Here is a 21,969-nt window from a genome sequence, read left to right on the forward strand (position 1 = left end):
CTTCTATGCCTTGGTGACTCCAGTACTTATTCTCGCATTTAAGAAGCATCTGGGTATCTGTCTCCACTACCTCTTCAGGCAGTGCATTTGAGCTTCTAACCATCCTCTGTGTGAAAATATTTCCCCTCAGGTCCTCTCTAAACCTCTTATCTCTCACCTTAAACCTATGGCTTCTTGTCAGAGACACCCCCACCATGGGGAAAAGATTTTTACTATTCACCTTCTCTCTCCCTGTAATAATTTTATATACCTCCATCAGGTCACCCCTCAGCCCCCTCCACTCCAGGGGAAACAAACCCAGCCTACCCAGTCTCTTCATATAACTGAAATGCTCCAATCCAGGCAAAATCCTCATGAATTTCCTCTGCACCTCTCCAGTGCAATCACATCCTTCTTTTAGTGTTGTGACCAGAGCTGCACACAGTACTCCAGGTGTGGCCTAAGCAATGTTTTATAAGGTTATAACATGACATCCCAGCTCTTATATTCTATGGGAGGCCAATGAAGGCAAGCATCCCTTACACCACCAACTTCACTATTGAAAACACCACCTGAAACAGTAGTGAAAACAGGTTGAGAACTGGGTTGTTACTCTCCACCCCTGCACAAAGTGTCAGTTTGTTTGAAAATTTGTTTGCCCTTAAATATATATTTGAATATTACAAAACAGAAGACAGCTTGGCCTATTGTGCATGTACCATCTCTTCGGAAGAGTTATCCATTTAGCCCCACTCCCACATTCTTTTCCCTTAGCTCTGCACCTACCATTCCCCCTTAAGTATTCACCTAAGCCCCTTTTCTGTTTTGGTTGATTTTCACCCATTGAAAGGTTGCCAAGCTTTTTATTATTTACCCCTGCACGAAGTGTCAATTTGTTTGAAAAATTGTTTTCCCTTAAGAGCGTATATATTTGAATAGAACAAGACAATACAATTTGGTTATCACTGGAGGTTGTAGAGACAAATAACATTGATGCATTTAGGGGATTGCTAAATAAGTACAAGGAATAGAAAGATATGTTGATTAGATGAGGTGAAGTAGGGTGGTAGAAGCAAAGAAATAGCATTTTTCCATCCTGGTTATTCAGTTTATTTCATTTCAACTCTTGGGCTCAGGCTGATGATAAGGTCTTGCAACATTATAATGTTACGCAAAGGAGTGTTGCACGTTTGGAGGTACTGTCCTTCAACTGAATGATAAACCTTCATTGGCATCATTCAGAGAAGAAGTAGCAGCTCTGGCCCACACTTTCTCGCAACAGACAGCACCTAAAGCAGTCTTAATTCATCTTGTTGCTGTAGGACCTGGTTGAAACCAACAGATTTTATTCAATAATAGCATTTGGAACTGCACTGCCCAAATGGATGGTGAGATCAAAATCATGAATAACTATTAAAATTAATCCATGAAAAGAAGAAATTTTCAGGACTTTGGATAAGAGTGGGGAGTGGAACTAATTGGAGAGTTCTTTCAAAATGACAACACGTGCATACTGGGTCAAGTGGCCTCACTGGGCTTCAGAATTGAAACAGGCTCAATTTTGTGCCCTCGTAGATGCAATTTTTTTTTCTTTCAGAGAGTACGGAATACAGAAATTATATGTTGATCAATGTTATTTTTAATTTAAACATTAAAGGCACTTAAATTCTTTGTATTTCACAAGGAATCTACCCTTTCACCCATCACGTTCTTGCCTCTGTTCCCAGCCACTGCCACAGATTGAACCAGACTGTGCAATCTAAACTGATCTTCTGACTATGTTAGGTTTGATTAGTTTATTATCATATATACCAGGGGTGCAATGAAATTCCTTGTTCACATGAAGCTCACAGAGTAAACAGTATGCATGGTAATAGTAAATACAACAATAGATAAGAGTGCAAAACAAAATGGTGAAAAGATTGTAGTTCAGTCTGAACTAGTGCAAAAAGAAATGCTAAATAACGGAATAACCAGGAGAGAGAATTAAGAGTACAAGAGCATGGCAGCACCACCAAGGAGGGGGTGTGAAAGAGGTGATTGGTTCAGAAGCCTGATAGCAGTGGGGAAGAAGGTCTTGGGTCTGGTCATCCGGGCTTTCAAGCTCCTGTATCTTCTCCCAGAAGTAGAAGAGAGAAAAGGGAATGGCCAGGGTGGCAGGTTGTCTTGATGATTTTTATTAGCTTTCCTGAAGCAACGCAGTGTGAAGCTGGACTGGATGGAAGGAAGTGACAAGCCTGTGATGGACTGGGCTGAGTTTCCCACTCTCTGCAGGTTCTGTCGGTCAAGAGCAGAGCAGGTGTCATACCAGGCTGAGATGCAACCCATCAGGATGCTTGCTATAGCACATTTGTAAAAGTTCAAGAGAATCCTCATGGACAAGCCAAATCTTCTCAGATGCCTAAGAAAATAAATACGCTGATGCGTTTCTTGATCTCTGCATCAGTTTGAAGGGACCAGGTGAGGTTGCTGGTGATATGGGTGCCAAGGAACTTGAAGCTGCTGATCATCTCTATAGCAGCTCCATTGATGAGGACAGGGTTGTGTTCATACTCCCTGACCCCTTTCCCCACCCCCCCCCTCCCCCCAGCTTCCTTAGATCAACATCAAACTCTTTTGTCTTGCTGACATTAAGTGCTAAGTTGTTCTGACACCATGACACAAGGTTCACAATCTCGTTCCTGTACTCCGTCTCGTTGTTGTCAATCTGGCCAATAACAGTGATATAATTGGCAAACTTTTAAAAATATCCTTTGCTTCAGCCTCTTCCAGCTCTTCCACCTCAGCCTTTCAGCTGTTGGGATATCATCCTCCTTTGTAAACACCAGTTCTTCCAAATTTCTGCTCCCAATATCCAATCCCGCAGCAAGTCCTGCTGCCTTTGCTGACTTTCCCCATCTCCCTCTCCCAAGGGTAAAATTTCATTGTTCTATTTAGGTCTTCCCCATCTCTGCCACCCCAGTCAACCATCCTGGAACTTTCCACTCGTATAAATCTGGACATCAATCCCCCCTTCCATTTATCCCGAATGACACCCCTGCCTTCAGCAGCTGAGGCTCCATACTCTAACATTCTCTCCCTAATCCCCTGCATTTTCTTCTCGTCCTGTAACATACTTCTCAAACCCACTTCTTTGATCAAGCTTTAAGAGAATTCTCCTATTTTCTCCTGTTAGAGGGGTATCCTTTTTTTCTCATTGTCCACTGGGAAACATTATGGACATTTAGTGATATTAAAAGCAATATCTAAATATACCTTTTCGCTGTATATTTGATTGTCACAATGATTATCCTGCTATGATTATATTATTTTGCATTCAGAGAATTATTTTAATTCTACCAAACTGGGGCTGTTCCGGGGCAAAAATTCTATGTCTGGCTGTAGTTTTACAGTTCTGTTTTTTTTACTGTGGATTGCGAGGTTGCATTGTGCTTGTGCCAGGGATGTTGAGTCTAACCGCTTAATGTATTGGTATCAAATGACTTGAATTTTTATAGCAATTTTTTATTAATTTAGGATGTCGTAGAGTAGTTTACACCCAATAAAATACCTTTCCAACACAGTAATGCAGCTTAATGTGGCAACCAATTTGTGCAAAGCAAGAACCCATTCATCCTGAGGGAGCAACAGAACCATGAATTAGCAACAATTTGCTTGACGATGCACCACTCCTTCAGGCCTGCTGTGGACAATTCTTCCTTTGAAGTCCTCCTCTCCTCAAGAAGAGTTTTCAAATCATGGTTCAGGTTAGTTTAGCAGAGGATTTGGGGCTGGTTTTACAACTGTGTGCTTCAGAATGTCAGATCATCACTTGCCAAGAACCAAGATTAATTAGTGGTGAAAAATCATGACTGGGGCAATAACAGGGATGGTAGAAATTTGGAAAGCCGCTTAAGCCTCTGATTGTATGTTTAGAGCTTCCAAGACAGATCAGCATATTTTGTCTTGTGAGCTCCATCTCCCTTACATGGGCAAATAGAGTTGAGCCTTGTTCTAACTGAGTGTGGGGCTGAATTGTCCATGTGCACCAGTGTTCCTATACTGCACTGTTTCTTGATCCACACTACCAGGGTGGCAAGGCTCTTCCCAGCTACTCACAGTGATAATTTTTGTATCTTTCAAAAGCTGCCAGGGTAGAATATCATACTGTGCTAGTGTTCAACCATCTGCAAGTTAAGATTCCTGACAGAATCATTTGTATCCTCTGCATAAGTCTTGCAATGTCAATGGACAAATCCAGCCAGACAGAGTGAGCCAACTGGCCTTCAAATCGTGGTAGATTTACTTTTGCAGAAGCAGTGCTTCACCAAGTTGTTTGGAATTTTACCAGTTCTGACAGTAATCCTGATACTGCACAACCTGGGTTAGTTTCCCTCCTCCTTCAATCCAGCCACCAAAGTCATGGATCTTTCCACTGGTAGGCACAGTGGTGTTCGTTAGCAGGATTGGCAGTCTGAGCACAATGTGGGCACTCCAGCTGTGACCCATTCCGCAACTTTATACAAGTCCGCTCTGTTGTTTTTGTTAGTCAAGTCCCTAATGTGAAGCAATGTATTTGGGTTAAGTTGCAGTGAGTAATTGGGCTCTAAGATTAGGCCAGAGTTGCATCACATGGCGATCTCTTGACCCAGTATTCTATCCAACACCAAGTGGTGGCTGAATTTAGAGCAGCTCTGAGCTGGGTTACAGACACACAGAAGCATTTCTCCCTGATCCCAGTTTAAGAGTGATAGAAACAGGTCTTGGATATGTGAGGCAATTTTAGCCTAACATCATCTATAAACTGCCAAGATTGCATGGAACTGTTTTTATTCCCTGTGGGCATCAGTAGAGGACAATGCTGGGTGTCATGTAAAGACAGTAGGTGGATTGTAAAAGTCAGTTATCTGCACCCCAAAATCTTGATACAGGAACTTCATCTTCAAGCTTTGTGAAGTTTGCAGTACAGAGGTGAGATCTGATTCGAATCGTGATGCTAGTGAACAAGAGTTGAACTTTTAGCCACAAGCAGTCATTGCAATAACTTCACAGACAGACACACACACACACGACTGAAAATCTAACAACTTCTGTTTTCTAACAATGATATAAGGCCAGTGTTATTTTAAAATAAAATTAATGACCAGAGTGAAGACGGGAACCACAGTCATGAAGATTAGAAAAGATTGTGATAGAACATGTGGATTGGAAAAGATTGTGTAGCAGTCATGACAGTAACCAAAAGGTTAGGGATTTAGACGTGAAATTATTCACTTGGTTTTGTATCTACTGCCAAGTTAAGAGTTAACAAAGTGAAGCACATTTTGCCATTGGAGGCAGTGTGAAATATTTTTGATATTGTAGCACAGGCAAGTCCTCAAGGGGGATGATCATAAGTACATTTCCCAAGATGAGAGAGATGTTGGCCCGTTAGCATTGTGCTTTGGAGCAACCTGTTGGCACAGTATCAGGAAGGGTATGATCTTGGATCATGCCTGTTTTATTTTTGCCACAAACATCCCAAAGGTTCCTCTGTGGGAATTGAAAATGAAAATCACTGGCAAATCTCATGTTTCATCGAGATTGGTTTTAGAGGACAGTTCTAAACCCAGTGTTTTGACTGGGGTGGGTGCTTAAAGTCCAAGTTCCGTGAAATGGGAAAGAAAAGTCTTATTATTTGTGGAGAGTGTCAATTTGTGGCCCTGTGGCTCTAATTCCCTTTCACTCAAGTGCAGAATCTAGTCTAGGATTCTGAACTTTTGGAGGCTCTGTCATTGGCATATGGAACATTAAACCTGTCCTCTGCCTACTGCTCCTGTGGGTTCAGGTGAGCATCATTTGAAGAAAAGCATCAATTTGTCCGAGCCAACATTTCTCCCTCAGTCAAAACCACTAAAACCAAATATATTGTTCATCCATTTCATTGCTGTTGTGGCTATGTGCTTGCTGCATATACATTGGACTTCACCTCAGAGTTACACGTCATACATGCATGCATTGAGATGATTCTGCATGTAATAATAGACATCAAGTGAATGTAATTTGTTTTAAGACATTGCTGTCTGACTTTCCAAATTTATCCATTTTGGTTAAGGTAGCTGCTCTAGTGTGTCCCTGCTTAATAGCATCTATTCTCTTTGTAATCTTGTTTTACTTTCCAATAATTTGTGATCACTGTTAAGCAGTGAATACATCACAGGGTAGGCCTCTTAAGCAGCCTGTAGCCAGCATGCCTGGTCCATCAAAACAGATGTCCAGTGTCGCTCAACCAGGTGAATCCGTGACTCTTCATTTGCGAACACGTCACACGTTTTCGCAATGAATATCTGCCTCCAGGTCAGGCAGAGGGGAGTTGTGAAAGCCTGTGGAATTGGAAGCCAATAGAATGGGTAGCAGATGAATGAGAAATAGTAAATAAATTACCCAAGCTCATCTTATCCTCCTTCCTAAGAAATATAAATATATCAACAATTAATATTCTTAGATCCCCACTGTAAAATTCCCCTTTAACAAGGGTCAGAAGAGCTTCAAAGAATAGTTCAGGGTGAAGTATGTTAAAAATGCTCACTGCTCAGTTGACAATACCCACTCTGTTGCCAGATAAAACAGTCACTGTCTGCCGACGCATATCTAATTGGCTGGCTCGAAGATGGAGCACAGATACAGATGGTGTGCCGTACTGTAAAACCCCTTTGTACAGCCCAGAGTTTAAATAAAGGCGCTTGTGTCGTTGCGTTTATTTGCTGGATGCAAATGATATGAAAATATTAGAACTGTAACCCAAGTGAAAAGTAGCTCCACAGCTACATCTGTGAGCAGCACAATCCCATTCAAGAAAGAGATTGATAGTTACGGTTACTCAACAGCACTGCGGCTGAAAGCCATAAGACCCACATGATGAAGAGGAAAATGATTCAGGGGAAACGTTCACTAGTTTCGTTGGCAGTACTCCTGTTTGAGTAAGAACCTCTTGGCTCTTGAAATACCCTCCCCCAGCATGTTGAATTTTAATTTGGAGGGGTTGGGGGTGATGCACCCCGAGGTTAAATTTGAGACACTGGCTAATGGGCAGACCCAACATCTGCAAGTCATTCGGTGCATTAGTGTTATGATGTGGTAGCTTAGAGCGGGAGCAAAGTCTGAATAAACAAATTCTCTTTTCTTGTGTGTGAGCACTTATTAAAGTTTACGAGATGAATAAAGACAAAATAAACTCTGGTGAGAAGAGCGGCACCTAGGTGAAACACTTGGCAAATGCAGTGCCACAGAGCAGCCAAAGGAGTGTCATTCGCAGCAGATTTATGGCATTCTCAGCACCCAGATCACAGGCTGATTTAGTGCCTGGCGTGTTAGTTCAGGGCTGTTAAATTAAAGGCAGGTGCTGCCCCTACCCTGTGGTTGGAGACAGAAAGTGGTGCACTAATTTCTGGGTTAAATGCTCACAACTTTCTCCCCAAGCTGCACGCACTCCCCGCACTCTTTGAAGCCAAGCAGATATATTTTCATTTGTTGGACTCTTTGAGAGAATATCTATGTCACAAGGAATCACAGTCACTCTCCAACATCTGTGTGTGCATGTCTATGTGCATGAGTGCCATGCTTGCTAGGTGGGGTAGAGAATAGTTGTGTTTGAAAAGCATGCAGAGGGTTGTTGAGTTTGGGGGGTGTTGTGTTTGATGTGAATGGGGGATTGGGTTTGGCTTGTGTGGGCGTTGTGTTCGACATGTATAGATGTGTTGTGTTTGGGTGGGGTTGTTTGCCGTATGTGATGGGTTGCATTTACGTTTAGCAGGGGTCATGTTTGGCATGTGTTGGAGAGGTTGTGATGCGTATGGGGGGGGTTGCATTGGTGGGGGCGGTTCTGTTGCAGGAGTTGCGTTTGGCGTGCATTGAAGAGGTGTTTGACATGTATAGGGTGTGGTTGGGGGTTTGTGTTTGCAGGAGTTGTGTTTGGGGCCTGTATGATTGAGAGTGCTGTGCAAGGAGAGAATCATGTCACACCTTCTGAGAGGATTAACGCTCTAACAGAGTGAGAGGCAGCTGAAGATGGTCATGGAGGAGGAATTAATGGAAAAAGGCATATCAGGGCTTCAGTAAAAATGGAATTGTGGATACACTCCATAGGTCAAACGGCATCTAATAAGAACCGGAGTTAATGTTTCAGTTTCAAGGCCTTTCATCAGAACTGGAAGCTTGAAATGCAGCAATTCAAAGAGCATCTCCATTCCTTTTAAGAAATAACCAGTCCTCCTCCTCAGTTGTTTCCTTCCACCCTATTTTCACTGTCTCAGTACTTGCTCAAACATTATTAATTCCCTTCCACTGTTGATGCAATGCTAATACTGTTTCCCTTTCCGCAGATGCTGCCTGACATGCTGAGCGTTTCCAGCAATCTCTGTTTTCATTTCAGATTTCCAGTATTTGCGTTATTTTTGTGGAACTCTGCAGGGAGGAGGGGAGTCCCGCCACTGTTTACTTTGGATGCTGCTGTTGAGTTGGCTGAGGGTTCTGTTTTAATTTTCCTGTTATATGGACTGAACAGTCTGGCGTGGGTAGCCTGTGCTAATATAACACAAGACCATTTTTAAAACAGGTGCTACGTTACTGAGAGTTCCTTAACGTCCATCACTGTTTTATTTTCCCACCTTTGGCAATGTAATACTTATCAAAGATCCTGACCTTCCAACGTGTCCCTGGCTTCCAGGCTCCTGCTTGTTGCCCCTCTCCACCAGCTTATCTTTAGCCTCTTTTGAGTCCAAGGTTCATTAACTCCTGTGTTTTTGTATATTGTTTTTGTAGGTATAAGTCCAACGAAGATTATGTTTATGTGCGAGGGAGGGGAAGGGGAAAGTATGTGTGCGAGGAATGTGGAATTCGCTGCAAGAAACCCAGCATGCTGAAGAAACACATCCGCACACACACAGACCTCCGGCCATACGCCTGCAACTATTGTAACTTTGCCTTCAAAACCAAAGGTGAGAAAGCCTTTCCTCTTTCTATCGCCTCAAACTTCCCCCTTCCCCTCCTGTTGAGGGCTCCCACAGTATGGTTGACCCACGTTGACCTATACTGTGGAAATGGCTGAGATGCTATGGTGCATGCTGGAGTGCTGAGACACAGATGGTAACGAGGTCTGGTTGATGTAGCGGCTGTCGCTGAGGTAGGAAAGTCAAGAACAGGTTTTTGCATTCTTTTGGTACCTTTCCTGTCCCTTTTTAGAATATCCCAAGGCACTTAGCAGTCAGTGAAGTTTTTTTGAACTGTGGGGACCCAGTTTAGTGCATGAAATGAAGTGGGCAATTTGCGCACAGCAAGCTCCCACAGGCAGCAATGTGATAATGGTCAAGTAGAGTTTCAGAAATGTTAATTAAAATGTAGTTAAGGCCAGGAAATCAGTGTAAATGTCCAGGGATCTTTTATGCCTATCTAGGAAAGGAGTCATAGCTTTAGTTTAAAACCTAAGCTGAAGGGTGGCACCTCTTTACAGTATAGCACTGGCTATTCATGCAGGGTCTGTTCATCTAAATCTATGTTCAGGTCCCTAGAATGGGATTTGAACCAGAAATCTTCTGAGAACTAACTGAGCCATAGCTGGCACTACAGTGGTGGGACGAGGTGATTGAGTGCAGTGGTGGGAGAGTATTGGGTATAACTCCAGTCCCACAGGTCAGGGGACAGAGGGTGGGCTTGCTAGGTATTCTGTTCTGCTTCCTTGGAGTGACAACTGTTGAGCAGGACTACATGTGACTCCAGAGTGCCACTGATGTTTCAAGTCAGACTTCTAGGAGGGCTATCAAATAAAAAAGGTTTCATAATGAGATTTTTAGGACGGATGACTATAAATTTGAAAAAGCAAGAGGATTAAGGGAGGTGGAGAGGTCTATCGAAGAAATTCCAGAGCTTGAGGGCCCCACCAAGTGGAGATATAACCAGCCACACAGAAATCTGCTCCACCCCCATCCCCACACTGCCATTTTTATACAATTGTGAAGAGTGGCAGCAAAGTAATTATATTATGGATTAGTAATCCAGGAGCCTGGTTTAATAATAAAGAAATTAAAATTCAAATCCTACTATGGCAGCTGGGGAATCTAAATTCAGTTAATCAAATGAATCTGAAATGAAAAGTCTGCATCGGTTATGGTGACCATGAACCCATTGGGTTGTTGTAAACCTCCATCTGGTTCATTAATACCATTAAGGGAAGGAAATTTGATGACCTTACCTGGTCACTGTTATATGTGACTCCAGGCCCACAGGTTCTACCTGGCAATTAAAGATGGACAGTTGATGCTGGCTTTTGCAGCGATGTCCATGCTGCATGGGTGGTTAAAGAAAAAGGAGATGAGGACACCTCCTAATGGTTGGTAGTTAGGGATCTAATATGGTTGAGTGAGTGTCCCAATGTAAATTATACTGTTACATGAGGCAGCAGATGAAGCCAGAGGAGAAAACCAAGAGATCCTATTTACATTTTCTGACTGTGACACTAAAATAGATGCAAGTAAATTACTCAAAAGCTAACTAGGCATATTTTGTTTTGTCTCTAGTGTCTTGAGACAACATTTTTGAAATTGAGGGATGTCTACGTCAAAGACAGTCAGTAGGTCATATGGTATTTTGGAGAGGGCTCACTGTTGTTATGAAGGAAAGGCTGATTCAATTTGCACACAGCAAGTAATGATAAACAGGTACATGGTTGTGACCTTTTCAGTGATGTTGGTTGAGGTGTAAATATTGGCCTTGATCCCTGGTAGAACTGCACTGTTCTTTCTCAAGGTAGTGCCCTGACCTAGTTCAATGTCTTAATGTAAGGTAACAACTCCAAACAGTCCAGCACTCGCTCAGCGTTGCACAAGAGCGTCAGCACGTATTTTGTGATGTGTCTCACAGTGGGATTTGAACTCATCACCTTCTGACCTGGAGGCGGGAGTGCTACCCATTGAGCCATGGCTTGCAATTACAACCCCTGCACCCCACTGAAGCACCTTGCCTGATTCAGGGTTTGATCCCACAGTCCATGGCAGGTGAACGGAATAAAGATACAGATCAGCCACGATGTCATCAAGTGGCAGAACAGGCTCGAGGGGCTGATAAGCCTATTGCATTCTTGTGTTTCTGTAGACTAACTCTGCCATCCCACATTGTGAGCAGAGCTGCTTGGCTCTGTGGTTTGTGTTCCCGAGCAAGCACACGGCGAATTGTATGGTACCATAAAGCAATAAGTTGAAAATCTCAGAATATATTTTGGAAAGTAAATACTGAGTTTCCAGTTGATAGTCCTTTTTGGAATACTTGGCAGGCTGGAAGCGAGACCCAAACAGATGTTTCAGGGAATTTTGTCTTTAACCTGAAGGAGCTTCCTGTTCGAATACAAGGTATTTTGTACTGTTTTTGTTAACTGAGAGGCCCACCTGTCCTTTCTAGAGCAATCATTTTCTTTGGCAGTTCTGTCCAACTTATGGGTGGTAAATACAGAAGAACTACCAGTCCCCATTAATCTGTGGATTCTCAGAAATGAGTGCAAGTCCTTAACATTGTAACTGCAAGCTTCCATCTCAGCTGCAGCAGGGATGCTTCTCCCTGCAATCAAAGGTGGTTGCGACATTGCCCTTTCTTTCCTGACCCATGTTCATTACTGCGGATGTGCCGGGGAACTAACTTACGGTTACGTGACTGGAGATCTGGTCTCAATGTAAACCGTGAGTGCAAAGAAAGAAAAGCCATGCATTTACGTAATGCCACTTCACAACCCTGAGACACCCCCAGGATACCTTAAGCTTAGTGTAGCCACCGTTGTAATATAGGAAACATGACAGCCAATTTTTACACAGCAAGATCCAGCAAATAATGGCATGATCATTGTTGATAGTCTCTTCATGGTGAAGTTGATTGAAGAGGAGACATTGGCCAATGCACAGAATGTTGGAATCTTTCATGCCAACCTGAGTGGGCAGATGAGACCTTAGTCTCTTTCTTTAATCTAGTGTTTTAGTCATACCCCCTTAATGTTTCCCCCTTTGGATTGTTGTGCATCTTTCCTTGCTCCTTTGTGAAACTCATTGAGATGTTTCCTATAATAAAAGTCAATATACAAATACAAATTGAATGGACATTGTGTGTAACACACTGCTGCATGTAACTTTAGTTCCACTTACTTTCAAGACCAGAGCTAAGGACCCCCTGAATATGCAAGAATCACTAATAATTCATTCAGGAAGTTCAGGTGTAACTTGCTTGCCCAGAGAGTGGTTAAAATATGAAACTCGCTCTCATAGTTGGGATGAGTAGTTTCGAAGCATTTAAAGAGAAGTTATTTAAGTATATGAGAGAGAAAGGAATCAAAAGGTTTGTGTTGTGGAGGTCAGTGAAAAGGGTGGTTTTGCGACGCATTCACACTGGCAAAGACCTAGGTTAAATAGCCTGTTTGCACGTTGTAAATACTGCAAGGAAATGACACACTTTTCCAATTTTGATGCTTCATTGTCAGCCTTGTTTCTAGGATCAGATTGGGCTGAATGCGCTTTTTCTGTCATGTAAATTTTCTGTGGCATTCTTCATCTACTGAGTGTCATGGGCTCAGAACAAGCTGTTGTGGGGTGAACCCTTCACGTGGAAAGTACCTTAGTAGTTCTGAGGGAGCCTGTATTGTGCATAAAAAAAACCCTCCTTGCTCCTTGAAGGAGACTGTGACTTTGCACAAAAGGAGTTGGTAGCATTTTGCATCTTTGCCCATTAGCATCGTTATACGCTCTGCCTAGTTCCTGTTTCTCAGTTTCAGGTTATCTCTCAATCACATTCAGAGAGATCAATTGTTCTTTCCTAGTCTAATCCTGACAGATCCAAAAGATCCCAAAATCACTATCACATCTTAATTCACCTCCTGAAGGCACCCCATTCAAATTTAGAAATGTATCAGTTGTTCCTCCTCCTTCACTAGATTAGTTCTCATAGATGAAAGTGAAACTGAATTGCTCACAGTGCTGGAGTGGTTTTATTTCTGGATAAGAAATCCTACTCTAATAATGTTTGGTATATAAGTTAATATCTCTCCATGCCTTTTCAAGAACTTGCGTTAAACAAATCTTAGAAGTGAAAAGCCTGTGCCTCTGGAAGTGATCGTGAAGCTGTCAGATAATACTGAAAACCTAATGGATTCTCTATTGTCCATCAAGGAAGGAAATCAGTCATGCTTACCTGATGTGACTCCAGTCCCATATCGTAGTTGTGGTTTTGCTGCCTTTGAAGTAACCTAGCATGTCATTCAACTGTGCCAAACCAACATGTTCCATGCCTGGGGGCGTGCAAAGAGAACGGGGCACAGCCCAACAACCCTTAATAATCATTAAGCACATTAAGGTCCTGTGCTTATGTGTTTGTGTACAACTATCTGTTTAAAGTGCCTCCATCCTTTCAGTATAGAAGCCTTGAATGATTTCCCCGCAGGCTTTCAATTTGAAATAAGAATAAATCAGACCAGATGGAAAGAACAGAGCAGGGAGGTTAATTGGGCAAGACTTTTAAAGTGCTAACACAGATCCGAAGGGTTGAATGGCTGCCTTTGGTGGCATATCATTGGTGACAATGCTCTGAGTCACGGGCAGTGCCTGCAAACTCTGTCTATTTGGTACTGAAAGCCAGGGCTCGCCCTTGACAATCTAAGTGCAATTGATGAAGTACTCACCCAGTGAGAGAGTTTTGCATAAATTAGTCCCTGGCTTCAGCCGAGTCAGTTTTTCCCAATCAAAGACATGCAAAGGGTTGTCCATTGGTTTCAGTTAGCTTTCATTGTGGGGTGTAAGATTTCAACCTTCTCTGCTGCTCTCAATCGTCCCTACCCAGTAAACCCTACCAAATGTAGTTACCAAACAATCTTCAGATTGTTGTAAAGAGCAGCTCGAGTCACCACTTCCTATGCTGTAGCTTGCTGTCTATCAGTCTACAGTGTGAAGACAGTGTCTTATGTATTTATTGCTGATAATGGTCGAGACAATACAGTATCCCAGGTATTGGCATAATTTCTAATTTATTGAAGCTGTAATTGTTTCGATAAGTTGATGAGAGAGGGAAACTCCACCTATAGCTTCCAGTCTATTCATACAACTGCGGATCGTCTTGGGGCCAGACTTCAGTATCGCTACAATTTTATCTGGTTACCAAGAATGTAGATCTTTTAGAAATCTGCATTCTACATCTCCAGGGCCAGTAGGTCTTCCTTCTGAAGGATCTGAGGCCAAATCACTGATGAGCTGCATTTGGCAGGGATACAGTGTCCCAATAACGGCAAATGCATTTGTAACAAGTATTGAGATGATAGAGGAAATCAAGTCAGCCTTTTATCTACTTGTGTCTGTGATTAACTCCTGTTGACTGCCAATGCGGCCAGTCAAAATGTAAGAGGGGAACCCGGTGAGGTAATACTGCAGAAGCATTGCACTAATACAGCTCGCATTTGTGACATAAAAGGTATTTATAATGCATGTATGTTGATCCTGTGCATGGCCCCACCCACCTGGACAAAAGAGTTGAAAATATTAATCAGATTTCCCAATGATGTTGTCTGGTGATTCTTACTCCCACATGTGTGCACGCATGTTTAATTATGTCTTTATCGGCATCTGTCTGTGTATACGAGTATGTGTGCATGTTTGTGTATTTGATGGCATGCTTCTTTTACATGTGTGGATTCTGTTTGCACGTGGCATTTTGAATTTGTGTGCACATGCTTTTCCTGTGTGCATTTGTATGCACACACAGTGTTCACATTTTGTGGGCACGATTTGTATGTGCAGGCAGGGTCAGTATTGTGTATCGTTTGTATGTATACATGCGTGTATGTGCATACTTGTGTGTGTGCATGGACATGTATGTGTATTTATGCATGCTTGTAGATTTGCATCTGTGTGTACACATGTGCACATGCTTTCTGTGTGTCTGTTTATATACTGAATTCTGACCAAAATCAGTTGTAGTTCCCACACCTCCCTTCTCCACATCGCAGTTAGATGGTTCAGCCACATATTTGAAGATTGGACTGATGATTTGCTTGCTTTCATGATTGTGTATTCAAGCATTCCTCTCTGGGTCTTTGGAAGAGGGATATAGGGTGGGGGGGTGGTAAGGATGAACCCCATTGTTGAGAAGCAAATAAAACTTTAAAAATATCTACTGGGACATAGTTTAAAAATCATTTGATTATACTTTTGTTACATTTCAAATATTAAAACTTAATTTTCAGATTTCTAATATTATCCATATAATATTACCTCAATTATAATTACACTTCAAGTGGAGCTTATGGCTGAATGTAATTTTCCTCCAGAAACTACATTACATTTTTCCCCATCATCTTTAAACAGGGCAAATGAATACTGTTATTCAGAGTGGAGACAGGCTTGTATTCAACTCAGACAGAGGGCAGGAAGATCCTTTTAATCACACTGTTGGTCATGGTTACAAGCTAAATTAAATCTGACAGTCTTAAATTAGCTGTCTGAGGAGCTGAGGGCTGTGGTCACAGCCTCAAGTTGAATGCTGATTTGATGGTTTTGGTTTGTGCAAGGGACTGCAGTGGGGGGATTCTGGAGGTGATGGAGTTGTCACAGCTGCATGTTCCGCTTGCCCATCTTTGCCTTGTTCAGTTAGCGTGACTGACATAATCTCTGAAATAAAAGCTGAAGATGCCAGAATGACACTTGGCAAGTTAGGCTGTGTCCGAAGAGGGGAACTCAGTTAATGTTATAAGTCAGAATCATTTTTCTCAACCAGTGCTAACCTGTGGTAAGCCTGGCTTGAGAGTGCAGCATGCTACTTGCAGGTGAAAAACAACTACTGTCATGTTGAATCATGAAATTAGAGCACTGAAGGAAGCCACTCCACTCATCTTGTCCATACTAGCTGCATTTTTGCTAATCTCATTTTCCAGCTCTCACTTGGGTAGGTTCATCTACTGTAAGATATCAACTAGTGTGGTTTCCCTGGCATTAACTTAGTGAGGAAAACCAGTCCAACCCTTAGCAGCAATAAGGTCTTCCATGACTGAGGTCATGAGGGGTGCCAAATGGTAACAAGCCCAGAGTGAATATTGCGAAAAAAAACTTGATAGCTGGTTAAGACACACTCATTGCTCAGTGTGTCTAATCTGTAGTATCGGCTATCTAATCTGCCAAAAGCATTGCATTTTTCTGAAACATCCATAAACAATCAAGATAAATTCAAAGTGTTAAAATAATTAAAAATTATTTTCAAAAAAAAGCACAAAACATGCAAAAGACAAACACTTTTAAGCACTCAAGTTATTGCAAGGATCTAAAATTACCAGCATTACCCTTGTCCCTTGCAGCTGCTGTCACAGCTATTTTCCATGCAGGTTGTTTTAGTGGATTTCCCACGTAAGCAGCTAAAAATCTCCACAACTTCACTTTCCCGTGTTGCAGCATTAAAACAGTGACAGCAATGAGTGTCAGCAAGTTTGGACCTTCTATATTTGTACATGCATATATATGCTGGAACTGCAAACTCACTGGCACTTAGCTAGAGAAATGCCTGCAAACCCAGCCCACAATGTGTTCATACTAAAAATTAAACCCATTGCTCCTGACTTTTTCAATAGTTACTTTATTGGAAGTAGCAGTGGGCATTCAGCAGCAGACATCGAGCTCTGCTGGTATGGGAATTAAATTACTGAGGCCTCTCCAACTGTGAATGCCTCAGGCCTCTTGAAAATGAACCAGCCATCCACTTGGAGATATTAGGAAAGAGTCTGAATCCGGGATTAAGTAACCAAGGTATTCATGTATTTCCCAGAAACCTCTTTCAAGACACCCTGACTATCTTACAGTATTACTGGGGCCTCTACATCTACACCATTTTCAGGATATCATATATTTCCCTACCAAATAGAAGGGGGCTACTGTAGCCCAACAAGTCTATGCCGGTCCACAGAGCAACCCCCATCCCCCCCCACTACTTTTCCCTCTAACCTATTCTCCCCATGTTCACATCAATTTACCCCCAGAATCTGCCAGTCGGCTACACACCAGGGGTAATTTACAGTGGGCAATTAACCTCTCAACCGACACACCTTTGGGATGTGGGAGGAAACCAGAGCACATGGAGGAAACTCACAGAGTCCTAGTGAGAATGTGGGAACTCCACACAGACCATCACTGAAGGTCAGAATTGAACCCAGGTCACTGGAGCTGTGAGGAAGCGGCTCCACTAGCCGAGCCACTGTGCCATCCACACCTTCTTCCCTGCAATCTAAGGGATACCCACTCTTCTGTAGCTTAACACAGACTTTTGGCCGGCCCTATGTTTGTACATTCCATTCCTTGTTAGCATTCTCGGACACAAAAATGGACATGGCACAGTTACTGGCCACCGCTCAGTGCATGGCCTGAGTTGTAAGGTTGTGGGTTCCACTCCAGAAACCGCAGCACAATATCCAAGCTGACCCTTTCAGTGCCTTCAGAGATGCCATTCTTCTGATGAATTGTCCAACCATGCTCTGCTCTGTCTAGTGAAACAATGAACAAAAGAAATAGGAGCAGGAATAGGCCATTCGGCCCCTCGTGCCTGCTCCACCATTCCATAAGCTTAGGGCTGATCCTTTACCTCTGAACCACTTTCCTGTACTAACCCCATAATCCTTGACTTTCTCAGTATCCAAAAATCTATCAACCTCTTGAATGTACTCTTGGGTAGGGGTAGAGCTGTGGAGGCAAAGATCTAGAGATTCACTTCCCTCTGGGTGAAGAAGTTTCTTCTCGTCTCTGTCTTGAGTGGCTGACCTGTAATTTTGAGACTGTGACCGCTGGTTCTAGATACCTCAACCAGAAGAAACATCACCCCTGCATCTACTCCGTCAAGCCCTGTAAGAATTTTGTTGTTTAATTGACATCATCTCTCATTTTTCTAAACTCTAGAGTAATGGCACCATCTGCTTAATCTCTCCACATATCAGAAACCTGTCACCCCATAAATCAATTTGGTGAACCTTCACTGCACTACTGCATCACAAGTATACTCTTCCTCAGGTATGGAGAGTGTTCCAGATATAAGATCACTCGATTTTGTATAACTGATGCCATTGCTCTTATTACTCAAGTCCTCTTGCAAGAAATGCCAATGTACCTTTTGCCTTTCAAATTTCTGTCTGTACCTGCATGTTAGTCCTCACTGCCACCCGGCTTCGTGTCATCAGCAAACTTGGATAGATTACACTTGATCCCCTTCTCCAAGTTATTGACTAGGATTGTGAACAGCTGGGGCCCCAGCACCGATCTCTGCAGCATTCTTTTTCCTACTCTGTTCTCTATCCATTGAGCAATCCTCAGTCTGTGCCAGTATATTACCCCCAATATCATACGCTCTTATATTAATAAGCTCCTGTGTGACACTTTATCAAAAGCCTTCCAAACGTCAAGATATGCACCAAGTGATTCGCCCTTAACTATTCTACTCATTCTAACCTAAAAAAACTTGGACACTCGAACAGATTTGTCAGACATGATTTTCCCTTATACAAAACTATGTTGTCTCTTAGTTTTCTAAGAACCCTCTTACCATTTCCTTAATAATAGATACTATTGACACAGATGATGTGCTGGGTTGTTCTTCTCCCTAGTGCCCTGTGCTATGTTTATCCCTCAGGCAATCTCATTGGAAAAAAATAGATAATAAGGTTTGTGGAATCTTGCTGTGTTCAAACTGGCTGCTGTCTTTCCCACATTACAACAGTAACTGCACTTTACAGATATTTCCATGGCTATAAGAGAAAATGGGATGTCCTGTGGTTTTAAAAGGCACAACAGTGCAACTTTCTTTCACCATTATTGTCCATTAATGATATGATCCATGCAAAGAATGGAAGTCAAACCAGGGACAATTTGAGTGAATGGATCATCACCATGCCGGCTGGTGCTTTTCTTTACCCTCCCCTCCCATGAGCCAGTGCACTGGGTGGACTTGTTGAAGATGTATTAGCAAGGACCCAAATGAGTTTGCAGGATGACAAACCTCGGCAGTCATTAAATGACAGCTGTAAAAATAGAGAGGGAAATAAAAGGTTCTAGCATTTATGTCATCAGATTACAGCACCACAGTTGCTGTTTGATAGATCAGCTTGCCCCTTACCCAGGCAGTGGAGAGCCACATCAGGCTTAGTATCACTGCAGTGATTTATGAAATTGTGGGAGTACATTGCCAAAGGAATCGGATTATCTTCATTGGGACGTTAATTGAGCAAAGAATGGCCATTTTCAGCCAAGCGAGAGCTGAGTAGGGCAAGACATGATTTATTGCAACCACACAGCTGGACTCATCACTGTTTGTGTTCTTTAGGGAACTTGACGAAGCACATGAAGTCAAAGGCTCACAGTAAAAAGTGCCAGGAGATGGGAGTGACTGTTGCATTAATGGAAGACGTGGAATCTGAAGAAGGTACATCGGACACTTTGCGTCACTTGACCCCAGCAGGAACCTTTAATGGGTTTTGGGGGCTTTTATTTACTGAGGCGTTGTGTTTAAAAGCAGGAATTAGTGTTCTTTGGCTGTGTGATATCAGGGAAGTGGAAGTATGCTCCTTGAGACATGCAGAGTGCATTGCAAAGCTGCAACCTCTCCTGTAGTAACTTTAAGTGCAGGTTTGCAAGGCTGCATTTTGCAATATGCAATCACAGCATGTATCAGGGAATGGCAGGGAGACTACTGTAACTCCATTTTCAAAAATTCTCTTATGCTAGCATTTCCAATAGATTTAAATTTGATCTTTAGGGACGTGCATTTAATTTCATTGGAAGAGCAGTGGGGAAAAATTCTTAAGCCACAGACAAAACAAGAAGCAATACCTGGATGACCATGACAACCTTCTTCTGTGGTAATGCATTGCAAGGCACTTCACAGGAGTATTATCAGTCACCATTTGATTCTGAGCCACTCATGGAAATAAAAGGCCAAGAGGGAGAAACTTTAAGCTCTGTCTTAAAGAGAAAGAGAGGTAAAGTTAGATTTATCTTTTTTGGCCAGTTAGCCAAATATTTCTTATATCTTTCAATAGCAAATTATAATTGTGAATGGATCTTGTGATGTTTTACTGTTAAAGGTGCCATCTGAATACAGGGCTTTTTTGTTGAATCTGGACTATCTAAGCATGTTATTCAGCAGAATACTTTCCCTGTGCACATCATGGATAGTTCACATGCATGAAAAACTGCTGTTAATCAATGCGTCTGAAATAACAATTCTTGTTTGCCCTTATCATAAGTAATTTACCGGAACTGCGATTATAGGCCACCTGCCCATGAAATAAGCTCTCAGAATGATTGTCACCTTTCTGTCATGTGAATAATCAGCTGAGTGAGTTTGCACTTGCAGAATATCTGATGCAATATGTGTTTCATCCTGTCCCAGAAATTACCCTGTGTGCCAGACATTTTTCAAGTGCTTTTGAACAGATGCTGGTGTTGTTTGATGAGATAACGCATCCTGTCATGACTGGGGATTGCAGTCAAAAAAACTGGAAGATTGATTTTTTACTTGCAATCACTGGTTAGTTATTTGTTTTGGATTTCTGGTATACTTTTGATCCCTCAGTGTTGCTGTAGAGACCATGAATTAACATTTTAAATATGGATTTACCATATTCAGATCTTAATTTTGGGTTAAAATAGAGTTGCTGCTTTATTTGGCTTAAAGAGATGTAATGATCCTTCTGTGATGCAAGATCAGAAGGTAGAATTTCTGGTTCTGCCCTCTGAGGTTATCAAATTATGTGGGAATAATAAATGCGAGAATCACATTCGCACCTTCAGAAAGAGCACTTCTCACCCACCCCTTAATCACTACAAGCAGGCAAGAAACTGATATGGTTGTTGACACCATTGCCTCAGTCAATGTACTGGAGGTGGAGTGAAACTTGTAGCTGAGTTTATTTTACAATATGTAGGATCCTGTTTCCTCGAATATAGAGGGTTAAAGGGCAATTTGATCAATATTTCCAAGTTTGAAGAGGAATAGAGGATGAAGAGAGAGAGGTTAAAGAGCGATTGGATGCTCTAATGAGCAACCCCAGGTCCAGAAAGTATAGTTTAAATTGTAGACCAAGACCTTTCAGGAGTGAAGTTCAGGCAGACTTGTACACACAGAGGGTAGTCAAAGTTTGGACTTCTTTTCCACAAATGGCAGTTGATAGTAGAGGTCAAAGTAAGTAGGTTTAGGTTGGTGCAGTGATGTGGTGGAAAGTTACCAAAGTAAAATGGTCTATGTTTACAGATACAACCATACTGGTAAGAAATTTAAACTACCAGCCCAACTGTATATGTTTAAATCTAAGATTAGTAGATTTTTAGGGAATCAGAGGTATTAAGGAATTTGGGGAAAAGACTACTATTTGGAATTGGGTTCCAGAGGAGATCTTTGAATAGGGGAACAGGTCTCGGGGCTAAATGAGTTTGTGATATGTTCCTGAGTGATCTAAATCCATTTACTCAGCAAGCAACCTTTAGAAAAGAGCCATGACAAGAAACTACAGCAGTGAATGCTGAAAATAGCAGCGTAATTCCTCCAGAGAACTACAGCCAGTGGAAGATGGTTGTGTAATACAAAGTATGTGCGTAAAATCATTCCCAGACGCTCAGAACAGTACAATTTCCAGGCGCAATTTACAGCAGTCATGTCCATTCTGACAGGGCTAAGCAGTCAAAAATACAAATCAGTGTTTTTGTTTCTCTGGATGAGTTCCGTAAAGAACATAATGTTCTCATGAAGAATTCAGTGTTGTCCCTGCAGACCCAGTCCCTTCTGTTATCAGATGTGTTCTGAAGTGAGGTTCAGAAGTGTCATCATTAAGGAAATGCTTGAAGTGAGATTTGTAATCAGATTGCTGGCTCATTTAAAGGCACAGAGCTGTGTTTATTTTTAGAGGCAGACACAGCAAAGCAATTGGTCAGAGTTCGATAAGAGTTTCAAATCCCACTCCAGAGTCATGCACACAAAGTCCAGGCAGTCACT

At 42.1% G+C, this 21,969-nt stretch overlaps 1 protein-coding gene across 5 annotated transcripts in view; it reads left to right on the forward strand.

Moving 5' to 3' along the window:
• Window positions 1-21,969, forward strand: part of LOC127581755 (transcription factor HIVEP3-like) — a 414,925-nt gene that overhangs the window by 381,564 nt on the left and 11,392 nt on the right. For 4 of the 5 annotated variants that reach the window (XM_052036442.1, XM_052036443.1, XM_052036444.1 and 1 more), the window contains 2 exons: window positions 8,758-8,933; window positions 19,303-19,401. In XM_052036442.1, coding sequence (XP_051892402.1) covers window positions 8,758-8,933; window positions 19,303-19,401 — 275 coding nt within the window. The remainder of the gene's footprint in view (window positions 1-8,757; window positions 8,934-19,302; window positions 19,402-21,969) is intronic. The other variant, XM_052036447.1, reaches the window with a different exon arrangement.

Source organism: Pristis pectinata, chromosome 22 (genome assembly GCF_009764475.1).
Source record: "Pristis pectinata isolate sPriPec2 chromosome 22, sPriPec2.1.pri, whole genome shotgun sequence".
NCBI lineage: Eukaryota > Metazoa > Chordata > Chondrichthyes > Rhinopristiformes > Pristidae > Pristis > Pristis pectinata.